At 41.0% G+C, this 20,883-nt stretch overlaps 1 protein-coding gene across 1 annotated transcript; it reads right to left on the minus strand.

Moving 5' to 3' along the window:
- Positions 1-2,738: 2,738 nt before the first annotated feature.
- On the minus strand, positions 2,739-4,411 carry LOC149181788 (small ribosomal subunit protein uS11m-like). The gene has a single exon (XM_089418392.1). The coding sequence runs from the start codon at positions 3,655-3,657 to the stop codon at positions 3,145-3,147; it is 513 nt and encodes a 170-aa protein (XP_089274518.1). The 5' UTR covers positions 3,658-4,411; the 3' UTR covers positions 2,739-3,144.
- Positions 4,412-20,883: the final 16,472 nt, after the last annotated feature.

Below are 20,883 nucleotides of genomic sequence, written 5' to 3' on the forward strand. Positions count from 1 at the left end.
ACCACCACCTGACCCACCTATAGACCTAGACGACAGATCCCTATACCACGAACTTCATGAATCGCTTAGGAGGTACAGCTATAGATAGACCGGGATGGGACCGGGTCAACCAACCCTTACCCTTCTTACTGCCCAACTTACCACTACACCACACGATAGACTCATTATACTTCACACGTCTTAGATTAGCTTCGATACAACATCCACCAGCGTTCCAGAACACTGACTGAATTAAGATGCTGGGTATATGAATATTGTCCCAGCCCGAGGGAGTATATCAAGCAAATCGGTTCATGATTCAACTGAAACTTCAGCTCAATCAAATTCTCAATATCAAGTAGAAATGATGTCGGACAGAGCCCAAAACGAGCAATTTCAGTGGTGCAGCATCGCGTCTCGGTCAGTGATTACTTAGTCAACTCGCAGGTAGTGGCCAGATTCTTGTTCCAGAAACACGCTTATTCCGGGTGGTCACTTAGGTTCGATTCGGCCAAACCTATAGTGTCGATTCTTGCCACAGAAACATGCATATTTATATATAGACGAGATATACAAGCACGCTGATCAGTCCCGCGGATTGGGAGAAATTTCGATCGATTTGGATGGGAGAGAGAGAAACTAGTCTCAGCCTAGTCTTGGCTAGGTTTTCCGTAGTCAATGAGAAATAGTAAAGGAAAGGGCCTGCCCGAATCCCACCTCCCATTATTGCTACGTTCTACCCTATAGTCCGGTTCCGCAGGCATATGTACGATAAATAAACGCCCATAGTAGGCATATGGGATAGGGCCATTCGAATGGAGAATGAGTACGTCGGGATATCATTTCATATGTTCATTATTGATCCAGTGCAGTTGCAGTTTCCCCACTAGTTGCATAGCCGTAAATAATCGCTGACCAAGTTGATCCTGAAGCAACTGATCGAGTTCACCCAGTCAGAGCAACTTTGACTCTTCGGCGCAAAATGAGTTTTCATCCTCTAAACCCCGGCCAAAGACCACCTAGAATCATGCCGGGACCACTACGAGCAAGAGCAAGAGCAAGAGCCCCAATACTGCCCCGAATAAGCCGTGTGAACAGCCGGTTCAATGATAAGGAGAAGCGCGTCGGGTAGAAGGCGTAGATAAAGAAACGCTATGGGGGCAAGAGCATTTATGAGAGGTGTGTAGTGTACTATGATCACAAATCAAAGTGTATCCCTCTGGCCCCTGAACAATCATAAGGTGCGTCAGGAATAGGGCTAACCAGAAGCCCCCGTAGAGAACAAGATCAATGAGGATCAATTCCAAAGGCCCGGTTCCTATCGAGGTCCATCCTAAGAATTCATAAGACCGAAAGTGCTCTCGATTAGGAGAACAAACCCAAGATCTATATAGCGCTGCTATAGCCTTGCCTCTATCTCTGCGACCCACCTTTACTCTGCTAATTTCATTTTTAGAGCCTTGACGCCCAGCAGGATCTCTTCCGGCACCTACCTTGATGTGTTTGTATGGAAAAGGCATGGGGAAATAGCCTACCCTTGTATTCACTAATGAATGAATGAAGCAATCAATTCCTTACCCTTAGACCCAACGAAAATGATTATGAATCATTGGAGGAACTGAAGATCCAATGCTTTGCTTTATGTCCCTAGTCTTTTCTTTTTGATGATACTACTTAAAACAAATAAGAAAGGCGGTTCTTTTCGAAGCTATTCGACGCGGCGTTGTAGCATGGATGATAAAACACCAGCTATTTGGAGGGCCACGATTACGCCTATTGTCTCGGACCCACAATGACTATTCTCGGTGAGTGGTGTTGTTAATACGTATATATTGACTGATAGTACGTACGACTGGCTCTCTTTCTTTACGATAGGACTTTGTTGTTGCTAATAGCATATAATAGACTCGACCCTTTAGCTCCAGAGGGAGATCGAGGGGCGAGTTGTAGAGCCGCTCTATTGACTAGCCAGCCACAATTAGGTGAGCGAGGTAGCTGCGCTTTGAAATAGGCGGTGCAAGACCAGACAGATATCGCACTTATAAGATTTCCTAGGCAGTACTTATCGAATGCATCAGCCCTTCCAGCCTTAAGAGAGGGCTCGGAACTAGGCACTTCAATTTTCCCGAAGATGATGTAACCACCCTCGAATCGTGGCTATACTTATCGTGGCCATACTTATATCTAATCTTATATCTAATCCGTTCTAATCCGTATTGTAATGTGTTTCCGGAACTCATATTTCCTTATTCCTTCCTGCCTGCGGCTGATAAGGTAGCGAGGAGGAACCCGTCATTGTCGAGATTATTCCTGCGATATGAACTAGCCAGCCTAGCCAGTGATTGGTCTAGCCAGCCACATCCTAGCCAGTGACTGAAGGCGAGTGACTGATCTCCTAGCCAGCGAAATATCTGACCCTGATGGCTGTAAGTAGGTGAGTAGCAATAGTAGGCGGGGTATGGAGAGAATAGGGAAGTAGGTGGCTCCTCCTAACGAGTCAAAAGAATCTAGTCTGAAAGGGATTGATGTAATTAGGTGTACTGCGGCTGCTGCTTGTTCTCTTCCTCGATCTAGGAACCCGCCCCCCCCCCTTAACTAAATAAGTAGAGGTAGCTGGGCGTATGGATGTGCTAGTTTCGATCACAATTTGGCTTTTCGCCTTATCTTGATGAATTCGACCTTGCTTGACCTTTCTCTTCTTGATATCTGGGTGACCCAATGAGATCCGATGGGCATAGGCGTGCGTTTTCTACCGGTGCTGGGAGTTCTGGTTCTGATGTGGGTGTTTCCCTTATTCGTGATTGGTGTTGAACTTAGTGGGAGTGCTGCTCGCGCTGTGAGCCCATACGGGGTTGAAGCGGACCTCATCGACCTTTCCTTAATAATGACCATGCTTCACTTTATCGCTAATTGACCTGGATGCGTAAGCAGGCTCGACCATAAGCCCCCCCACCCAATAAGTAAATTGAAATTTCTTGCTTGCTTGACCTTTATATTAGTAGAGCAAGCTTCCAATTCCTCTCCCCTCGGGGATTGGGGTGGGTGGGTAAATAGTAGTCGAGCCTGCTTGCGCATCGTTGGTCGAGCGATTTTCATTCCTCAATTTGAGTGAGTAAGAATAATAGGTAGAAGTAAATGGAGAACTTAATCAATTTATGATGAGATTTAAACACGACGTTTCCTGGGGAGTCGGCATCCGTTATGTGAAAGTTGGGTTACATCGTGGATGTACATAATGAGAGATTTTCTCCCTACTCCTTTTCGAGAGCTCGGGATCACTGCTTTCTTTTTCCCGAGATAGGTAGATCCTTTCACTCTCACTACAACTGGCTTCCCTCTCTTTTTTGCGGATCGCCCGACATGTTCTGCAGTTGCTTCAGCAGCATACTTGGTCGAGCGACGAGACCCCCCTTTCATTTCCTCCAAGCAACCCGCGGAGGCCCCAGTTTTTTTATTCCCCTTATCATCCGTCGCGGTTACAAAGGTATTATTGTGGATTGGTGGGGAATGGACGAAATCTTTGTTCTTCTCCCTATTTCTTTTCCGCTCCGATTGCTCATATTCCTCCGGGATGCTTTGTACAAAGTTCATGGATCTGAAACTCCTGTCCGCAATAACTTGTTGCTCTACGTGATCCTGCTCCGTCGTTTTTCCCAAGTGCTTGGGTTTTCTCATCATATTAGAGGTGTTTATTCAAAACTATAGCTCTATGCTCTTCGTAGCGCTCCCACTCACTCATCAGTCGCTTCTTCTTTCCTCGTTCCTTCTCTTTTCATTCCTAATAACTCTTCTTACTTATATTTCTTCCCTTCAAATTGCTAGAAGGTCCCCTAATTATTTGGTGGGGGGCCGGTCGAGAGTTCGCTTACTCACGATGGCGGCCCCACCAAAATGGTCGAGCAACTCAAGTTCCTCTCCTTAACAGTCGAGCCCTGCCGGACCTATATTTTTGACCCTCAATTCAAAATGATAAAGGTAAGGACCTTACTGGGCAGGACCTTACAGGGTTTACCTTTCATATCTTCCCGAACCTAATTTGAACCCGGGTTGGGATAACCTACACAAATTCCCGCCTCTCAGTTAGGCAATAATCTATTTGAAGGATCAGATCCTCTATCAAGGAGTCAGTCCCCTTCCCCGCACCCTGAAGATCTGTTCCAGCATTATGGTCGCCTACCTACCTGGAAGTAGTGGTCGTGGTGGTACAGCGGTGGCCGGCCTATTCACCCAAAAGAATTTCCCAAAGTCAGTCAGTCGATTCGGGACTGGAGGAGTTAGGTGTTCCACTGGCTGCATTTGACTTTCCTCAACCACACCACCCTTCTTGACCTTCATGTATTTAGATAGGTTTTCGAATGGCGAAAAATGGGAAGCTTGCTCCGTTCGTCAGTACAGATTTGGATGGAATTGAAGAGCACCAGTTCATATTCATAATTGCACACACAGATCTGGAGTAAAAGGATTCGAACCTTTGCATGTCGGTACCAAAAACCGATGCCTTACCACTTGGCTATACTCCATACGCCTGCCCAAAGGGGAAAGGAAAAGCAGGGTGAGGTAGCGAACTCTCGACCACCGGGAGAGGGCTCGAAGAACGAGCGGATCGGGGAATTACTTGACCGTACCGGGCGCGGGTGCTGGGGAATTATTTGACCGTTATCCCGCCTCCAACTACGATATATAGTGACAGAATTTTGCTTACTGACCTGCGATAGCGAAGGTTATCCCCTAATATTGATTCCCCTCAAAGCCTGAGCAGAGCTCACTCAGGACCAGGACCTTCCCTGAGCATAGCGAAGAAGGTATTACCTTCGCATCCATCAGGTAAGGTCCCTTGCCTGCCCGAGCATAAGGTAAAGAAAAGCATAGCGAGGATGCGCAAGCAGGCTCGACTGATAAGGACCCTTTAGGGGGCTCGACTGTTAAGGAGAGGAGAGGAGAGGGAGAGGCAGGTTCTTTATATACGTTACACCAGAAATGCCAGTGAGGCTCGACCAAGCTAGATCAATGCTTTTCTTTATATACGTTACACCAGAAATGCCAGTGAGGTTGCGAGCGTAATGACATATATAATGAATGACTGGAATCACTGGTCGAAATGAACCAATTAGTTCGAGATGCCGTATCGATAAGTGAGGCGTAGGGTCGATGGTGTAGGGCGGCGGGTAGAGTTGCAGGGTCGAGGGTAGAGAACATGAGGCCCTATAACCCCTGCAGTGGTATATGAAATTTGTCGAGACTGGTGCCTAGGGTGCTGTTAAGACCCTCGATAAGGTGCATCCTTATCAGTGAAGTGCATCCTTACCAGCGCATCATGGGAGTGGATCCAGTCGGTTCAGAGAAAAGCGCGGGGAGTGGATCCAGTCGGTTGTACCTCACCCTATTCGATCGAGAGAGCGTGAATGCATATAGGTGCTCGACCAAGAGGGAGAGGATGCATAAGCAGGCTCGACTGATAAGGAGAGGACCGGAGGCGCTCGACCATAGGGAGAGGACCCTTTAGGGGGCTCGACTGATAAGGACCTTTAGGTGCTCGACCATAAGGACCTTTAGGTGCTCGACTGTTAAGGATGCGTAAGCAGGCTCGACCCTTTTTTTGACTTAATTTGGGGGGGCCAATAAGTAAATTGAACCTTTAGGGTGCGTAAGCACGCTCGACTAATAAGGATGCGTAAGCAGGCTCGACTGTTAAGGCCGCCATCACCTTTAGGGTGCGTAAGCACGCTCGACTAATAAGGACCTTTAGGTACTCGACCCCAAGGGAGAGGATGCGCAAGCAGGCTCGACTGTTAAGGAGAGGACCTCACCATATGAATAGTGAGTGACTCCGTCCCTTTAGGTACTCGACCCCAAGGGAGAGGATGCGCAAGCAGGCTCGACTGTTAAGGCCGCCATCACCTTTAGGGTGCGTAAGCACGCTCGACTAATAAGGACCTTTAGGTACTCGACCCCAAGGGAGAGGATGCGCAAGCAGGCTCGACTGTTAAGGAGAGGACCTCAGCATATGAATAGTGAGTGACTCCGTCCCTTTAGGTACTCGACCCCAAGGGAGAGGATGCGCAAGCAGGCTCGACTGTTAAGGCCGCCATCACCTTTAGGGTGCGTAAGCACGCTCGACTAATAAGGATGCGTAAGCAGGCTCGACTGTTAAGGCCGCCATCACCTTTAGGTACTCGACCCCAAGGGAGAGGATGCGTAAGCAGGCTCGACTGTTAAGGAGAGGACCTCACCATATGAATAGTGAGTGACTCCGTCCCTTTAGGTACTCGACCCCAAGGGAGAGGATGCGCAAGCAGGCTCGACTGTTAAGGCCGCCATCACCTTTAGGGTGCGTAAGCACGCTCGACTAATAAGGAGAGGTACTCGACCCCAAGGGAGAGGAGAGGTACTCGACCCCAAGGGAGAGGAGAGGTACTCGACCCCAAGGGAGAGGAGAGGTACTCGACCCCAAGGGAGAGGAGAGGTACTCGACCATAAGGACCTTTAGGTACTCGACTGTTAAGGATGCGTAAGCAGGCTCGACTGTTAAGGAGAGGACCTTTAGGTACTCGACCATAAGGGAGAGGAGAGGGAGAGGATGCGCAAGCAGGCTCGACTGTTAAGGCCGCCATCACCTTTAGGTGCTCGACCATAGGGAGAGGATGCGCAAGCAGGCTCGACTGTTAAGGCCGCCATCACCTTTAGGTGCTCGACCATAGGGAGAGGATGCGTAAGCAGGCTCGACTGTTAAGGACCTTTAGGTACTCGACCATAAGGGAGAGGAGAGGACCCTTTAGGGTGCTCGACCATAAGGGAGAGGAGAGGGAGAGGAGAGGGAGAGGAGAGGATGCGTAAGCAGGCTCGACTGTTAAGGCCGCCATCACCTTTAGGTGCTCGACTGTTAAGGACCGGAGGCGCTCGACCATAGGGAGAGGACCCTCACCATATGAATAGTGAGTGACTCCGTCCCTCTCCTTGGACAGTCGAGTGTGCTTACGCACCCTCACCCATATGATGAGTGAGAGTTAAAACCCTCTCCTGGACAGTCGAGTGTGCTTACGCACCCTCACCATATGAATAGTGAGTGACTCCGTCCCTTTAGGGTGCTCGACCATAAGCCCCCCACCCAATAAGTAAACCCAAGAGGGAGAGGGAGAGGAAGCGCAAGCCCCTCCGGGACCTTGGTTCATCGACCAGCCTTTTGAATTGAGGGGAAGAAATCGATCTATCATTCATGGCATAATAACATATATAATATATGCATTCACGCTCTCTCGATCGAATAGGGTGAGGTAACGAACGCTCGACTAAAAGGCCGCGAATATCTTCAATGCTATTCTCGGGCTCGGGTAAGATTATCGTCTCGGGTAAGCGGGTAAGATTCTCGGGTAAGTGGCTGCACTGACAATGAACTACGCTACGCTATGCTCGGGCAAGTACCTATAGGCTATGGTCGAGCTTCCCGATTGAGGTGCAAGCAATCAAGAAAAGTATTGGTCGAGCCGGGGATTTCGGGTCAACTTATTACCATGACTTAACGAATCCGGGATAGGTAGGGACTAAATTGCTTATGACTTGGTATATTTTGACTGGGTAAGGTTGAGAGTTTTTATTCAGTAATGTGTGAATGGTTTAGTGATCTATGATTGGGTTTGTGATATGTGATTCAATGTTTAGTTCAATGGTACACAGATTCAGTAGTCAATGGTCTAATATTTAGTAATTGGAGATATGTGTTATCACCTGGATTGCACCTTAGGTTGAAGAAAGGCCATGCCAGGGTAACCACAAACCACGCTTAGCCAAGTAACTAGACCTAGTAGGCCGGGAGAGGGCTCTCTCTTTAAGGATCTCAGCCAAGATGACTGGATCAAGAAAAGGATTTTAGGCTAGGTATAGTAGCATGAAGTTTTGATTGGATTTTGAAGGGTTTTTGCTAGATTAGGAGGAGCTAGACAGTTTAGGGCTAAGGAATTAGGTCAAAATTGCAGGGTGTTCATTGGGGCAAGGTAGGCATACGTTTTAGCTCTCTAGGGCATGATGGTTGAGGTGTTTAAGACTGGTGAGAGGCTAGGAAGAGCATTTGATTATCATGGATCCTTCCCAAACTATAGAAACCGTATAATGGTGAATATTTTCGCAAAGCAGAGGACTGATGTAATGAATTCTGCCTATCAACTTGAAAGCATTCACTTAGAAGCAATGAAACAATTAAGAAAATACACAAAACATACTAACATATGATCAGAAGAAGAAACTGTATTAAAACTCCATATCACATGGATCCCATAAAAATAGCTACAATTCTTATTAATCTCCTGCTAAACTGCTACAAAATGATGTACAATCAAGGTATGAGCATCCAGCGAAGTCAACTCTTTACAATGAGAAGGAAGAAAAAGATATAGGCATTGTTTCAGCCTCCTCCCATCCTCAGGTGTCAAATCCATAAGATGAGAAGCTAACCTAAACAACACTAAACAAGAAACAGGAATATAGGCATCTTAACAACTTGCCTCTAAAATTGAAAATTGATTCATTTGAGCTCAAATTGACTTTTAATGCAATGAATCTACCCTCTACTACTAATTATCTATCTTATTTACAAGCCAATTCATAATTTACATTAGTAAAACATCCTCCATGGGAGAAAATCGATGAACACAGTCAAAACATAGAAAACTAGCCACCCTGTGGAAAATTTTCCCTACGCATAGCGCCACTTGCCCAACACACAGCACCACTTTCAGGTCCCTTTGGGAGGCCTTCCTGGCTTCCAAATTGAGCTTATGATAGCTCATTGGAAATTGCTTCAAGTATACTTTCCAAAACACCTAGTTTTTCTTCATTTTAAGCTCATTTGACACCACAAAAGTTTATTCTCCCAAGACAGCTTCTGTGTGTCCAAAAAGTGGTAGAAATGTCATTTTTAGGGTGTTTGTTCACCTTTTGGTGGATGAGTTCTGCACCAAAAACTTAGCAAATCAACAGGGTGCATGTACTCATCACTATGAATCTAAAAATGCAAGCCATTTGTGCATTGGGTTCCCCTAGGAAAAGCACAGTGTTAGTGGCACTGTGCGTTGAGCCTGATTTTCTGTGTTTAAAATTTCAAAATTTGCAAATGAAAAAATATCTTCCAAACTTGACCAAAATTGGTGAGAAGCACCATCATAAAGTATCCTGATGAGCTAAGGAGACTTCAGTAAGCAACCTAAGCCTATCCTCCTCCTTTTTGCCTTTCAGAGCCCGCCTTAGCCATGCTTTCATCTTTTTGACCCTCATGTTGAAAATTTTGTTTCAGGTCATGTAATAGTAGGCCATATGCCTGATCATCTGATTATCCCTATTGGCCTTCTGTAACAACTTCTCTAGGTGCAAATTGACCTTGTCAAGCCAAGTCTCTCTATCATCCTCAATTTCCTTCTCAATAGGAGTCAAAGTGACCTGTGCCTCCTTGTCACCTTGTCATTTTATCTTGAGAAGTTCCAGCTCCATGATGACCTACTTGTCACTCAACTACTTGTTCTCTTTTTCCAAATATGTGATGACAGGCTTGGTCCTCTCCAAATTGTCCATCAAATCTTGGACTTGAGCCTCCTTTTCCTGTATGATGATGTCCTTTATTGTTTCTTCATCCTGAGCTTATAAGTCAATTATTTCCATGCCATGATGAGTATAATGTTGCTTCGGTTCATCATGCTCTGTCAAATAAAATTATCTCTCTTTCTCCTCATCATCAAAAGTTTCCTTCGACATCTTGTCTTTCCCTTTGTGTAGCTGTTGCACCTGCTATGTTGATGAAGAAGGCAAAGCCCCTTCCACATCCTGTGGGGCAAGAATTTGCCTATGGATTGATGAATAAGGCAAGGTCCCTTCCACATCCCATGGAGCAAACACTTGCCTATCAGCTGCAAACAATTTCCTTGTGCCCCTCTGATATGTCATGTAACTCCCGGGCACCTCAGTAGCTCTAGTCTCTTTGGCCTCCTCATCTGTTTTCACCTGAGCACTGCTAGAAGGTCCCCCTGATTCTTGAGACACTGGTGGAGGAATTTGAGTACCCTTGAATATGTCATGAGCAATAAATGTCTCCCAAGAGATGTTGAGGAGGCTAAGATGATGAAACACAATAATATTGATCACAGAATAATGATAGAGACTACTCATCTGTTGAGGGTATGGCTTCTTCTGCACAAAATGGGTCATCTTCTCAATATTCCTGAACAAGAAATAAGGGAGGTTTAACATCCTCACCCTAGTAAAATGCATGAGAAGCCTGATGTGATAGGTGTATAGCCTAGAAAATCTGCCCTCACAAGTGAAATATTTCATGATGATTTTCATCATGGGGGCATACCTGTCCTCAAGGAATCTGAAAGGAAAAAGTTTTTTTGCCTCATTTATCTACTTGGGTTTGATATAAGGCTTATAATAATGTTAATCCTGGTCCTGTGCCTTGTATCACTTCTCCCCTACATTTGGATTCCTGGTTGCATCTGCAATAATGAAAGGTGAAACTATAAATGTCACCCCAGCAAGATTCACCTTATTGTCCTAAAGATGAGCTACAAAAAGTCTAGTGAGCTCAAGGTGGTGTTGAACTCTCTCTACCTGCTCACACAAGTCATAACACCCTAGATGTCTGAAACAAGTGACAGCTAACTGAGAAGCCTGAAATTATCTGAGGTTTGATGGCTCCTCCCTAATAATTATGCCTCCCTTGTGTGGTTTTCTTTGATGCCGAGGTCTATCTGTCGAACTGTCACTGCATGTGTTTTCCTCCTCCTCATAGTCTCAGTATTATCTGTCCATGTTTACAAGATTTGAGGCTATACACTCCAAGAAAAGGGATAAAGGGAATGAGCAAGAGTGATTTTAGGAGTGAGGGGCTGGGAGATGACCTTATGGGCTAGAAAATTAATGAGGGAGTAGCAATCTTAAAAATGAGAGGGAGGGCTTAGTTTGTTTGAGATATTTCTTTTTGGGAAGAGGGATAAAGGGATGTGGATGTTATGGAATGTTATAGGGAAAGAGTTTAGAGTTTTAGTGATAGGTGATAGGAGGAATAATTGGCTTTAGGGTTTTAGGCATAACTAGGGGAAATTTTAGGGTTTCACATTTACCATGGGAAATTATGCTTAAAAGTTTGATTGGAAACCAACAATGTAGTATGGGAGGAAAAATTACTTGTATGAAGGGAAGGAGGGGAATCTTGAATTTTTTGAGGTCGTAGAAGGTATTTTGGTGTTTTTTTCCCAACACACAGTGCCACCTCTCAATGCACAGCGCAGTGTAAAGTTGCACTATGGAAACCTCCAGATGCGTAGTGCGGGCCCAGACGCACAGCGCCAACCTCTCAACACACAGTGCGAACTATCCTACCTGAAATGCGCAGTGCCAGACTATAGAAGCGCATCGCCACTTCACCACTGTTCCAAATGCATAGTGCCAACCTCCAGAAGTGCAACGCCACTTCTCCTTTGCCCAAAACTCACTCAACCTTTCCTCTTTTCCTCACTTGTTGACTCCTTTCTTGCAAAAATGAGAATGATGAACTTGAAAATGAAATGTGAGACCTTATATAGGATTAAATTTTTATTTTTCACTTGAAAAAACCCACTTTCTGATGTTACTTGACCTTTTTCAAAAATATGTTTTTAATGCCTTTCCTTCATTGTTTCTTTTCAGGTGGATAATGCTCAACTTGAACTGATTTTGCAGTGTTTCTTTGCCTTGCAGCAAGGCTTTAGTGCAATCAGGATAATTTATTACATAAAGTGACTTAAAATTACATAAGAAATACAAATTAACTGAAAATACTCTGTTTTCACCTCAAAAACATGTTTTTGAGGTGAAAATTACATTAGTTTAAAAGATAATTATACAGTGGCTATGGCTTACTAGCCATCATACTTGACTTATTTATCATCCTCATACACTTACTACCCTTTATTTACACTTTTAAATCATGCTCTTGACCTTGGTAATGAAAACCTAAGACCTAATGAAATATGCCCTATGACCTAATGAAAGCATTGTTGCAAATTAACCATGAAACCATAACTGAAGACAACTTTAAGAAGGGTCAGCAAGTATACTCTATGAGGGAGAAATTAGATTTTCTAAATAGAAGACAACCATCAGTGGATCAATTTGACATGACCTAATGAAATGATGTAAGAATTTTTAGTATGAGACCCCTAAAATGAAAATGCAAATAGCAAATTTGATCCTTGATGGAATTATGCAGATACTTACACTAACATTGGCCTTATTGGGGATGGCAGCTCCTTGGAGGTGTCAAGAACACCGTAGACCAGGTGCCTTATCCATTGGGCAATACAGTCAAACAAACAAAAAAAAGTGAAAAATGATTCAATACGCACTAAAAACTGACTCACAACTAACTCTAAACTTGACTATAAACCAAATCAACCAAACTTGACACGAATCATTCAAACTTTATAGCCTTCACTTTGGGCCTCAAGCTCAGATGATAGTGTACTTGAAACCTTGCAAGGAAAAGTAAACTGTTATATACAGTGAAGGTAAAGTAATTTCAGGCAACAACCTCAAAAGAAGTATATGTTAGCACTCAGAATGAACCTTAAGGCTGAAAAGAGGCAATTCCAAGGTAACCATAGACCAAGCTTTTGATCTAGGATCTAGCCTTTCCAGACTGGAGAGGGCTCTCTATTTTCCAACAAAACGTGGCTACGATAAGTGAATCTTAGGCTAGCTATGAAGTACAGAGATTTTATTGAAAATTGTGGGTCGAAAATAGAAAGCGAAGGGACCATTGAGCTATGGAATCAAGGCTAGTTTCTGTCGAAAAACTTGGAGCATAGTAAGCGCAATGTTCAGCCAGATTAAATATATAATGAGAGAAAAAAGAGAAAAAATACTGCTGCCCTACAGGCATCAATCAGGGGATGGATATATATTGCAAACTTTAGAAGAAAAATAAGCACAGGGTTACTCAATAGAGCATCTAACAGAGGATGGATTATGAAAAGGTAACCACTACATTAAACAACATAATCATTGTGAAAGAAGCATCGTGCATGGATGGATTCCTAACACTTCCCTTAGTGAATGTTGTAATGAAACTAGTAGAAAAACAAAGCATGGAAATGAATTTACAAGAAAAACATGCTTCACATTAAACATCGTGATGGATCCCAAATCTAAAGGGCAGAAATTGCTCCACTAAAAATAATATCCAAAAAAAGCTTTACACATTCCAAAGCATCTTTCCTCTGCTAAAAGAATTCGAAACCTTTACTCTCTGAAATTCATAAAATATATACAATTAGATCATCCCTGTACTAAGGGAGTTGAGCTCAACCATATCCCTAAAGATAGAAACAATTACATTAAATTTGGACCGAATTTCAAAAAATAGGGGTCAAAGATGAACTCATATCTCTTGAACCATAAAACCCATTTGCTCGGAATCTATGCCACACAATAATCTCTAAAACAGGAAATCATTAAATATTTAAATCTGTAAAAATAGGCTGTAAAGATCTAGTCAAATATTCTAATTCCCAACACCTGTCAATAAATTGAAAGAGGTTTTTGCTATATAGCTCGTGGTTGACAAAAAAATCCTTGGGTTTCTCAAAATTACTTTCCATTTGTTGTAAAATGGCACCGCACTACAATGACTAAAACATTAAAACAAATGCAAAATTTATTTTGTTTTAATATAGGCTTCAAATATCACTACATATATCCCACATAGTAACACCTACACATAAACTGAATGAGGTTTTTGTTATTAGGTATGTGATTGACAAAAACTCTTTCAATTTTGTAAAATTCATGTCCATTACTTCAAAAACTGATTATGTAGTAAAATTGTCCTTGTGTGCAGCAAATGACCTCAAAACATGCATAACCAAGAATCAATCATTCATTTCGATCATATCTTTTGATCCAGGAACCAGTTTTAGGCGTGAAATATACTAATGGAAATATATTTCTGAGCTTCTTCTGATGAACATGCTTATAATATGATTTGCACTAAAACTCATGTGTAAACATCTCTGAAAACCAGACATAGTAAGAGCCCATTTTGATCCTTAGTGACAGGCTGCGAAGATTGGAACTAACATTGGCCTTATTGGGGATGGAAACTCCTTGGAGGTTTTAATAACACCACAGAACAAGTGCCTCATCCATTGGGCAATATAGTCACAAACAACTACAAACCTGAACAACTTATACCAACCAAAAAAACACACATACTGCAACCTGTACATTAGGAAACTAAAACAAATGCCAGAAACTGAAATGCTTCTTTGGGCAACTTATTTATGTACAACCCTGCCCTACTTTCCTGCAAATCACTAAATCAAGTGATGTTGTAATGCCAAATTAATCAATCAAGCAATTGTGGCAACAATGATGCTAGGCAGTGCTTGAACCAGGACACAATTGGAAATGTTGATAGCCATACATGCACAAAATGAGTCTGGTTGTGTAAAAGACAATTTGGTTTGTCATTCAAACTGAAAAAATACTCCATATATGCAACAACAAGATCATAGAAACTAGACCATTTATGCCGCCCTAACTCCTCGACATATGCTTCTAGCTGCAAACTGTCAATGCAAACATCTATGGGTAGCCCTATTGTTTCTTGTTTTGGAGGGAGAGTTCCCAAGAACCTTTTGGGATCTCGGAATTCATATGACTTAATTTGAACATCTATATACTCAATCTCCTTCTTAAATTTTTCAACCACTAACTCAAAGAAACCAGTCTTACCATTAAGAGGAAACTTTAGATATCTCAAACATTGAAGCATGGTAATGAAAAATACCTCATCTATTTCAATATCCACTAATTGATTTCTAACTTCTTTGAAAACTTCACAACACATAGGGTTTTCCACATACGCTACCATCGTATTTTAGTACATGAACGTATCAGTGAGCACTAGAATCTTGGATTGAGTTGGAGTCGCCAGGTGGATGTTTCAGCATTCATATGTGTCTGATCACTGTCCACCATCAGTAACCAGATCTGCAACTTGAATGATCTTTCCCAGAGAAGATCTGTCACCTTGTCCCCGACAGTGGCACCAATATGTTAGGACTTAGAATGAACCTAAAGCCCGAGAAGAGGCAATTCCGAGGTAACCACAGACCAAGATTTTGATCTGGCATCTAACCCTGCTAGACCAGAGAGGGCTCTCCCTTTGCCAAAAAAATGTGGCTGCAATAAGTGAATCTTAGGCTAGCTAGGAAGTATGGGGATTTGATTGAAAATTGTGGGTTGAAAACAGCAAGAGAAGGGACCATTGGGCTATGGAATCGAGGTTATTTTCTGCTGGCAAACTTGGGGAAAAGTAAGCACAATGTTAAGCCAGATTAAAGATATAATGAGAGAAGAAAATAGGAAAAGGACCGTTGCTGTGCAGGCATCAATCAGGGGATGGATCTACATTGACAACCTTAGAAGAAAAGGAAGCACAGGGTTACTCAACAGAGCATCTAATAGAGGATGGATTCTGAAAAGATAACCACTACCTTAAACAACATAATCATTTTGAAATAAACATCATGCGTGGATGGATTCCTAACACTTCCCTTAGAGAATGTTGTAACAAAATTAGTAGAAAAAACAAAGCATGGAAATTAATTTACAAGAAAAACATGTTGCACATTAAACACAATGATCGATCCCAAATCTAAAGGGCAGAAACTGCTCCATTAAAAATAATATTCAAGAAAAGCTTTACACATTCCAAAGAGGCTTTCCTCTACTAAAAAAATTCAAACCCTTTACACTCTATAATTCATAAAATATATGCAATTAGCTCATCCCTATACTAAGGGAGTTGAGATCAACCGTCTCCCTAAATATAGAAACAGTTACATTAACTTTGGACCGAATTTCGGAAAATAGGGGTCAAAGATGAACTTGTATCTCTTGAACCATAACACCTATTACAAAACTGAAGGAGGTTTTTGTAGATAAGGCCATTATTGAGAAAAACCTCTGTAAGATTTTGGAAATTAGTTTCCAGTTGCTAGGAATATTTGCCACAAAAGAATATCTAAAACAGGAAATCATTAAATATTTAAATCTATAAAAATAGTCTGTAAAGATCTAGTCAAATATTCCAATTCATGACACCTGTCAATAAAATGAAAGAGGTTTTTTTATATCTCTCGTGATTGACAAAAACCTCCTTGGGTTTCTAAAAATTACTTTCCATATGTTGTAAAATGGCGCCGCACTACAATGACTAAAATAGTAAAACAAATGCAAAATTTGTTTTGTTTTAATGTAGACTTCAACTATCACTTCATATCTCCCACATAGTAACACCTGTGCATAAATTGAAGGAGTTTTTTGTTATTGGGTATGTGATTGAAAAAATCCTCATTCATTTTTGTAAAATTCATGTTGATTACTTCAGAAACTGATTTTGTAGTAAACTTGTCCCTGTGTGTAGCAAATGACCTCAAAACATGCACAACCAAGAATCAATCATTCATTTCAATCACATCTTCTGATCCAAGAACTGGTTTCGAGCATGCAATATACCATGGGAAAGATATTTCTGAGCTTCTTCTAATGGATGTACTTAGGATATGATTTGAATTGAAACTCATGTGCAAAACATCTCTGAAAATCAGACATAGTAAGAGCCCATTTTGATCCCTGGTGACAGGCTACGAAGACTGGAACTAACAATATGTCTAAAAGTTTTATGCACATGAAATGTGTATATACACGAACATTCTTCAAAAAACTCATGTATATATTATGAAGTAAATCTAACCAGGGATTGCTATGGCTGCAAATTAATTCTATATTGATGATAATGTCACTATTATCTTGATTTATGCTAGTTATTTAGTAGATTGATTTATGGCTTGGTATAATGATGGTTCATTGTGCATTGTTATGATATGGATATAATGATTTAGTATTGGTATAGTATTCAGTGTGTTAGATGCTTCAGTAATTCCGTTGGTATTCAGTGGTGATTCAATGGTTGTGATTCAGGTTTTGGTTTGGTATATTGGTATTGATATTATTGATGGGTGTGGGTCCAGTGTTAAATTGATCAAAGGTGACCTTCGTGTTATGAAAATTATGAAACATGGTCCATGAGGTGCTGAGGGTTGGAGCCTTTAGTGAGGGGGTAGGAGATCCCTTATGCTAGGAACTTGTAAATAAGATTAGGGAGTTACAAATCCCTTTGAGTGGGTGTTTAAGAATGAGTGTAGGTTGTAGCCTCTTGTAGGTGGGTCCCCAAATGCTACAAAGAATTTGCACGAGTATAAGACCATGACGGAATGAAATCTTTTCTCTATAATAAAATAAGAAGACATAACAACAATAACAAAGATGGTTTTCTCCCACATTGGGTTTCCACATAAAATCTCAATCTCCTTATGTTATTGTTTTGTTATAGTTAATCTGTTGTTTTCTTCTCATGGTTATTGCATAATAAATAGATAATTAAATAATTATGTAGTAGTTCATGGAACATATGAAAAATTAGTTATCTGGATATACACCATTTTCATTCATTGAAGTCATGTACACACATACGTTTCTTGAATAATAATAGCGTACATAATTATGAATTTGAAATTAATGTTTAAGTTAATTAAAAATACTAATCTCCCCCCCAACATAATGAAATTTTAATTTGATGACCGAGATGAGGAATTGCATGATTTAAGGATGGGTCAAATTTGAAGGGATGAATTGTTAACAAAATTTACGGATTTATTATGCTATGCGGCATTACTTAATGTTGAGAAGGAAAAAGTATAGTGTTTATTAAATTGTATTCTAATCTCATTAAGGTTAGAATTGAATACGATAATCTAATTACTGTAAGGACCAATTGTATACTATATATGTTTAAAATAAATCACAATAAAATACAACCAGAACAGAAAGACATTGGGAATTCAAAAAAAAAAATAACACTATCTAACACATTGCTGAATAAATTTGACTTAACGTATCATTAAATTTACATATATTTAGCTAAGGCCATAAAGAGATCATACAAAATAATACTGAAACACATATATACCGTTCACCAGAAGGCAGGACTCCACTTGAATTGTCGTTACTTGTCTTCCCTTGTTGTCGGTCACCTCTGAGAGTGAATGATGATGTACTTGATCCGAATGCAATGACCCACCAATTAACCTCCCAGCTTACTTCTTGGGTACACTTCTTCCCCACAGACCCCCGAGCTACAATAGGGTTGTACAATGGAGGAATGCAATAGCTAGTATAGGAGAACACTTCTTGGCTCAAGAGTCCCCTCTATAGAATCCTCTACCTCACCAAACTCACTATAGTTTCATAATCATTGCTCTGACATAGTCTCATCCATCCAACAATAGGCTTTCCCAAAAAAATTCCCCTCTCTCATGGTTTGCCCCTTCCTTTATAGGTGTCATCATAGGTGGGACTTGGCATGTCATGCATAGTTAATTAATTTCTTTATAAATGAATAGCTTGATTATTCACCCACCCATGTGTCACTCTCTCATCAAGGGTCTTCCAAAATTATTTACTTAAATTTTAATTTAAAACTAATATTTTCCTCACCTCAACAAGATTCCTATTTCTTCTCCTAGTTGCCACTTTATCCCCATTTTTATTCCTTAATTTGGGTTCATTACTAAAGTAAATTAATGAGTCAAGATTTGATCCCCTATCTACCCCCTAATTTAACTCAAGTTATATCTTAGATGGGTATTCTTATGTTGGTTGTTGCCATATGGAGGTTCTCTACATTTCTCTAAATTTAATTTATTATTCTTATTTTAATTCACCTTCCTCTTCTCTTAATTAGGTTTAATTAGTTTAGGATTAGTCTTTATCCTTACAATTATGTCCCTCTTTCCCCTTTTACCTAATTAAACTACATAATCTACCTAATATTTTCCAACACGGGGAGGGTAGAGTTTTTAAGATAAAATACTTTATTTCTTCCTATGATCCTCTTAACCCAAGTTTTATTCTTGATTTAATTACCTCGGTTTCTAACATCATTTACCCTTGATGTAAATTTACCTAGTTTTCATTTCTTGATTATATTTATTAATTTATTTATTTTTAATGATTCCATGGTGCCAAGTTTGGGTGTGCCCTTCAAGAACTTCCCTTGAATCTCCAAGGGTGCCACGCTTAACAATTTATTTTTGATGACAAGGGTGTAAAGTTGGTCGTGCCCTTCAAGAATCCCTTGAATTTACAAGTGTGCCACGCCTAACATTTTATTTGTGATGCTAAGGGTGCCAAGTTTGTTGTGCCCTTCAAGAAATTCCCTTGAAGTTCCAAGGATGCCACACCACTTGCCCTTCAAGCATTCAGTGATTATGAGGGGAAAGTATAGGTGCAAAGTCGTAGACTGCTATCATCTCTTATGTTGTCTGCTATAGTGATACTAATGGTGTCAGGGATCAAGGAATCCGCCTTGATGCGCTCCCCTTGGTAAAATCCTCATGAAAAACCCAACTTTGGGACGTGCCCTCATCGCATCATGATCTTCAAGGGGAAGGTGTTTCAACCCTTCCAGCCCAAGTCACTACGGGAGTGCTAGGGGGTGAGATCAGGGACATTGTCCCACCCCTCCCATGTAGTTCCATCGACTTGTACACCGCCATCACCCATATGTGAGTCATTCGGCCAAGCAACTAATCTGTGCCTGCAACCATTAACATATCATCAGAATATAGATACACATATATAGTAGGTTTCAAAATCGACTTAGAATTTCAAAGATAAAATAATATAAATTTTCATCAAACTAGGTGTCGTCAACTCGTCATGTGTGAATGCCTCTGGTGGTTTCCTGCCATACTCAATAATAATCAGTAACCAGGTTTCTCAATGTTAGTCATTGTCATAATAGCATTATTACCATCACTTGGTCATTCACATCATTGTTCATTGTGAACCAGAATTCATGTAAGTAGCTAACATAGGGGATACCTCCATCATGGCTAGCATCATCATAACCTTAATGGAACCATACATATAGATCAAAGCTATCATCATTATAACATCAAAAGAAAACATGTCTATCCTTTACTACTATCACCATCATGACATCAATAGAGAGTACACATAACCGTTAATTATATCATAATCATAATATTAATAGAGAACATACATAACCATCACATTCACTAATAATAGAGTCACGTTTCTGGATCCTCAACCTAAGTTCCCCATAGAATAAAGTATCTAAGATAATGTCATATTAGTGTCAGGAAACTAGAGTGGGCACTACATACACCCCCTCTTAACAATGGACTTCGTCCCGAAGTCCTTAGAACATAAAGGAAAATGATGACACATAATCCTAGGAACCCTTCCTGAAACTCTTGCCAACCTTCTAGTGGGCAAGTTATAATTTTCCCAGGGTATCTATACCATGAATTCCATTATAACTAAAGGACTATATCTGTGGAACATTGCAGCCCAATTTTTTTTTTTTTTTAATGGACTAACCAACAACAAAACAAGGGCAGGATAATCACAATCAATATTTATCTCATGGTACAATTAATATGTGATGCTTTCAACCAAGTAAAGTTGTCCACACATTGTACTCCTGTAGCCTCCAATTATAGTCATTCATTTCAAACTATGTCTACATGACCCTATAAGTGACAATATCGGGGACAATATGTAACACAAAGTGATTTGTATAATCATCATTGCATATGGTAGAGTTCACTGTCATAGATGTTGCAATAATATTGTCGTAGAAGAAAATATCATATAAATTATTCCAAAAGTTGTCCATACGTTTGATATTTTCAAAAGTCTTAAATTCTAAGTTATCCCTTCTGATAATTCTGCAATATTTCCCCAATATCTCAATAAGTGTCATTTTGGACTCTTGTCAGTATGTTC

Source organism: Pinus tabuliformis, chromosome 3_2, assembly GCF_031772625.1.
Source record: "Pinus tabuliformis cultivar Carrire ecotype Pingquan chromosome 3_2, CPIR1, whole genome shotgun sequence".
Taxonomy (NCBI): Eukaryota; Viridiplantae; Streptophyta; class Pinopsida; order Pinales; family Pinaceae; genus Pinus; species Pinus tabuliformis.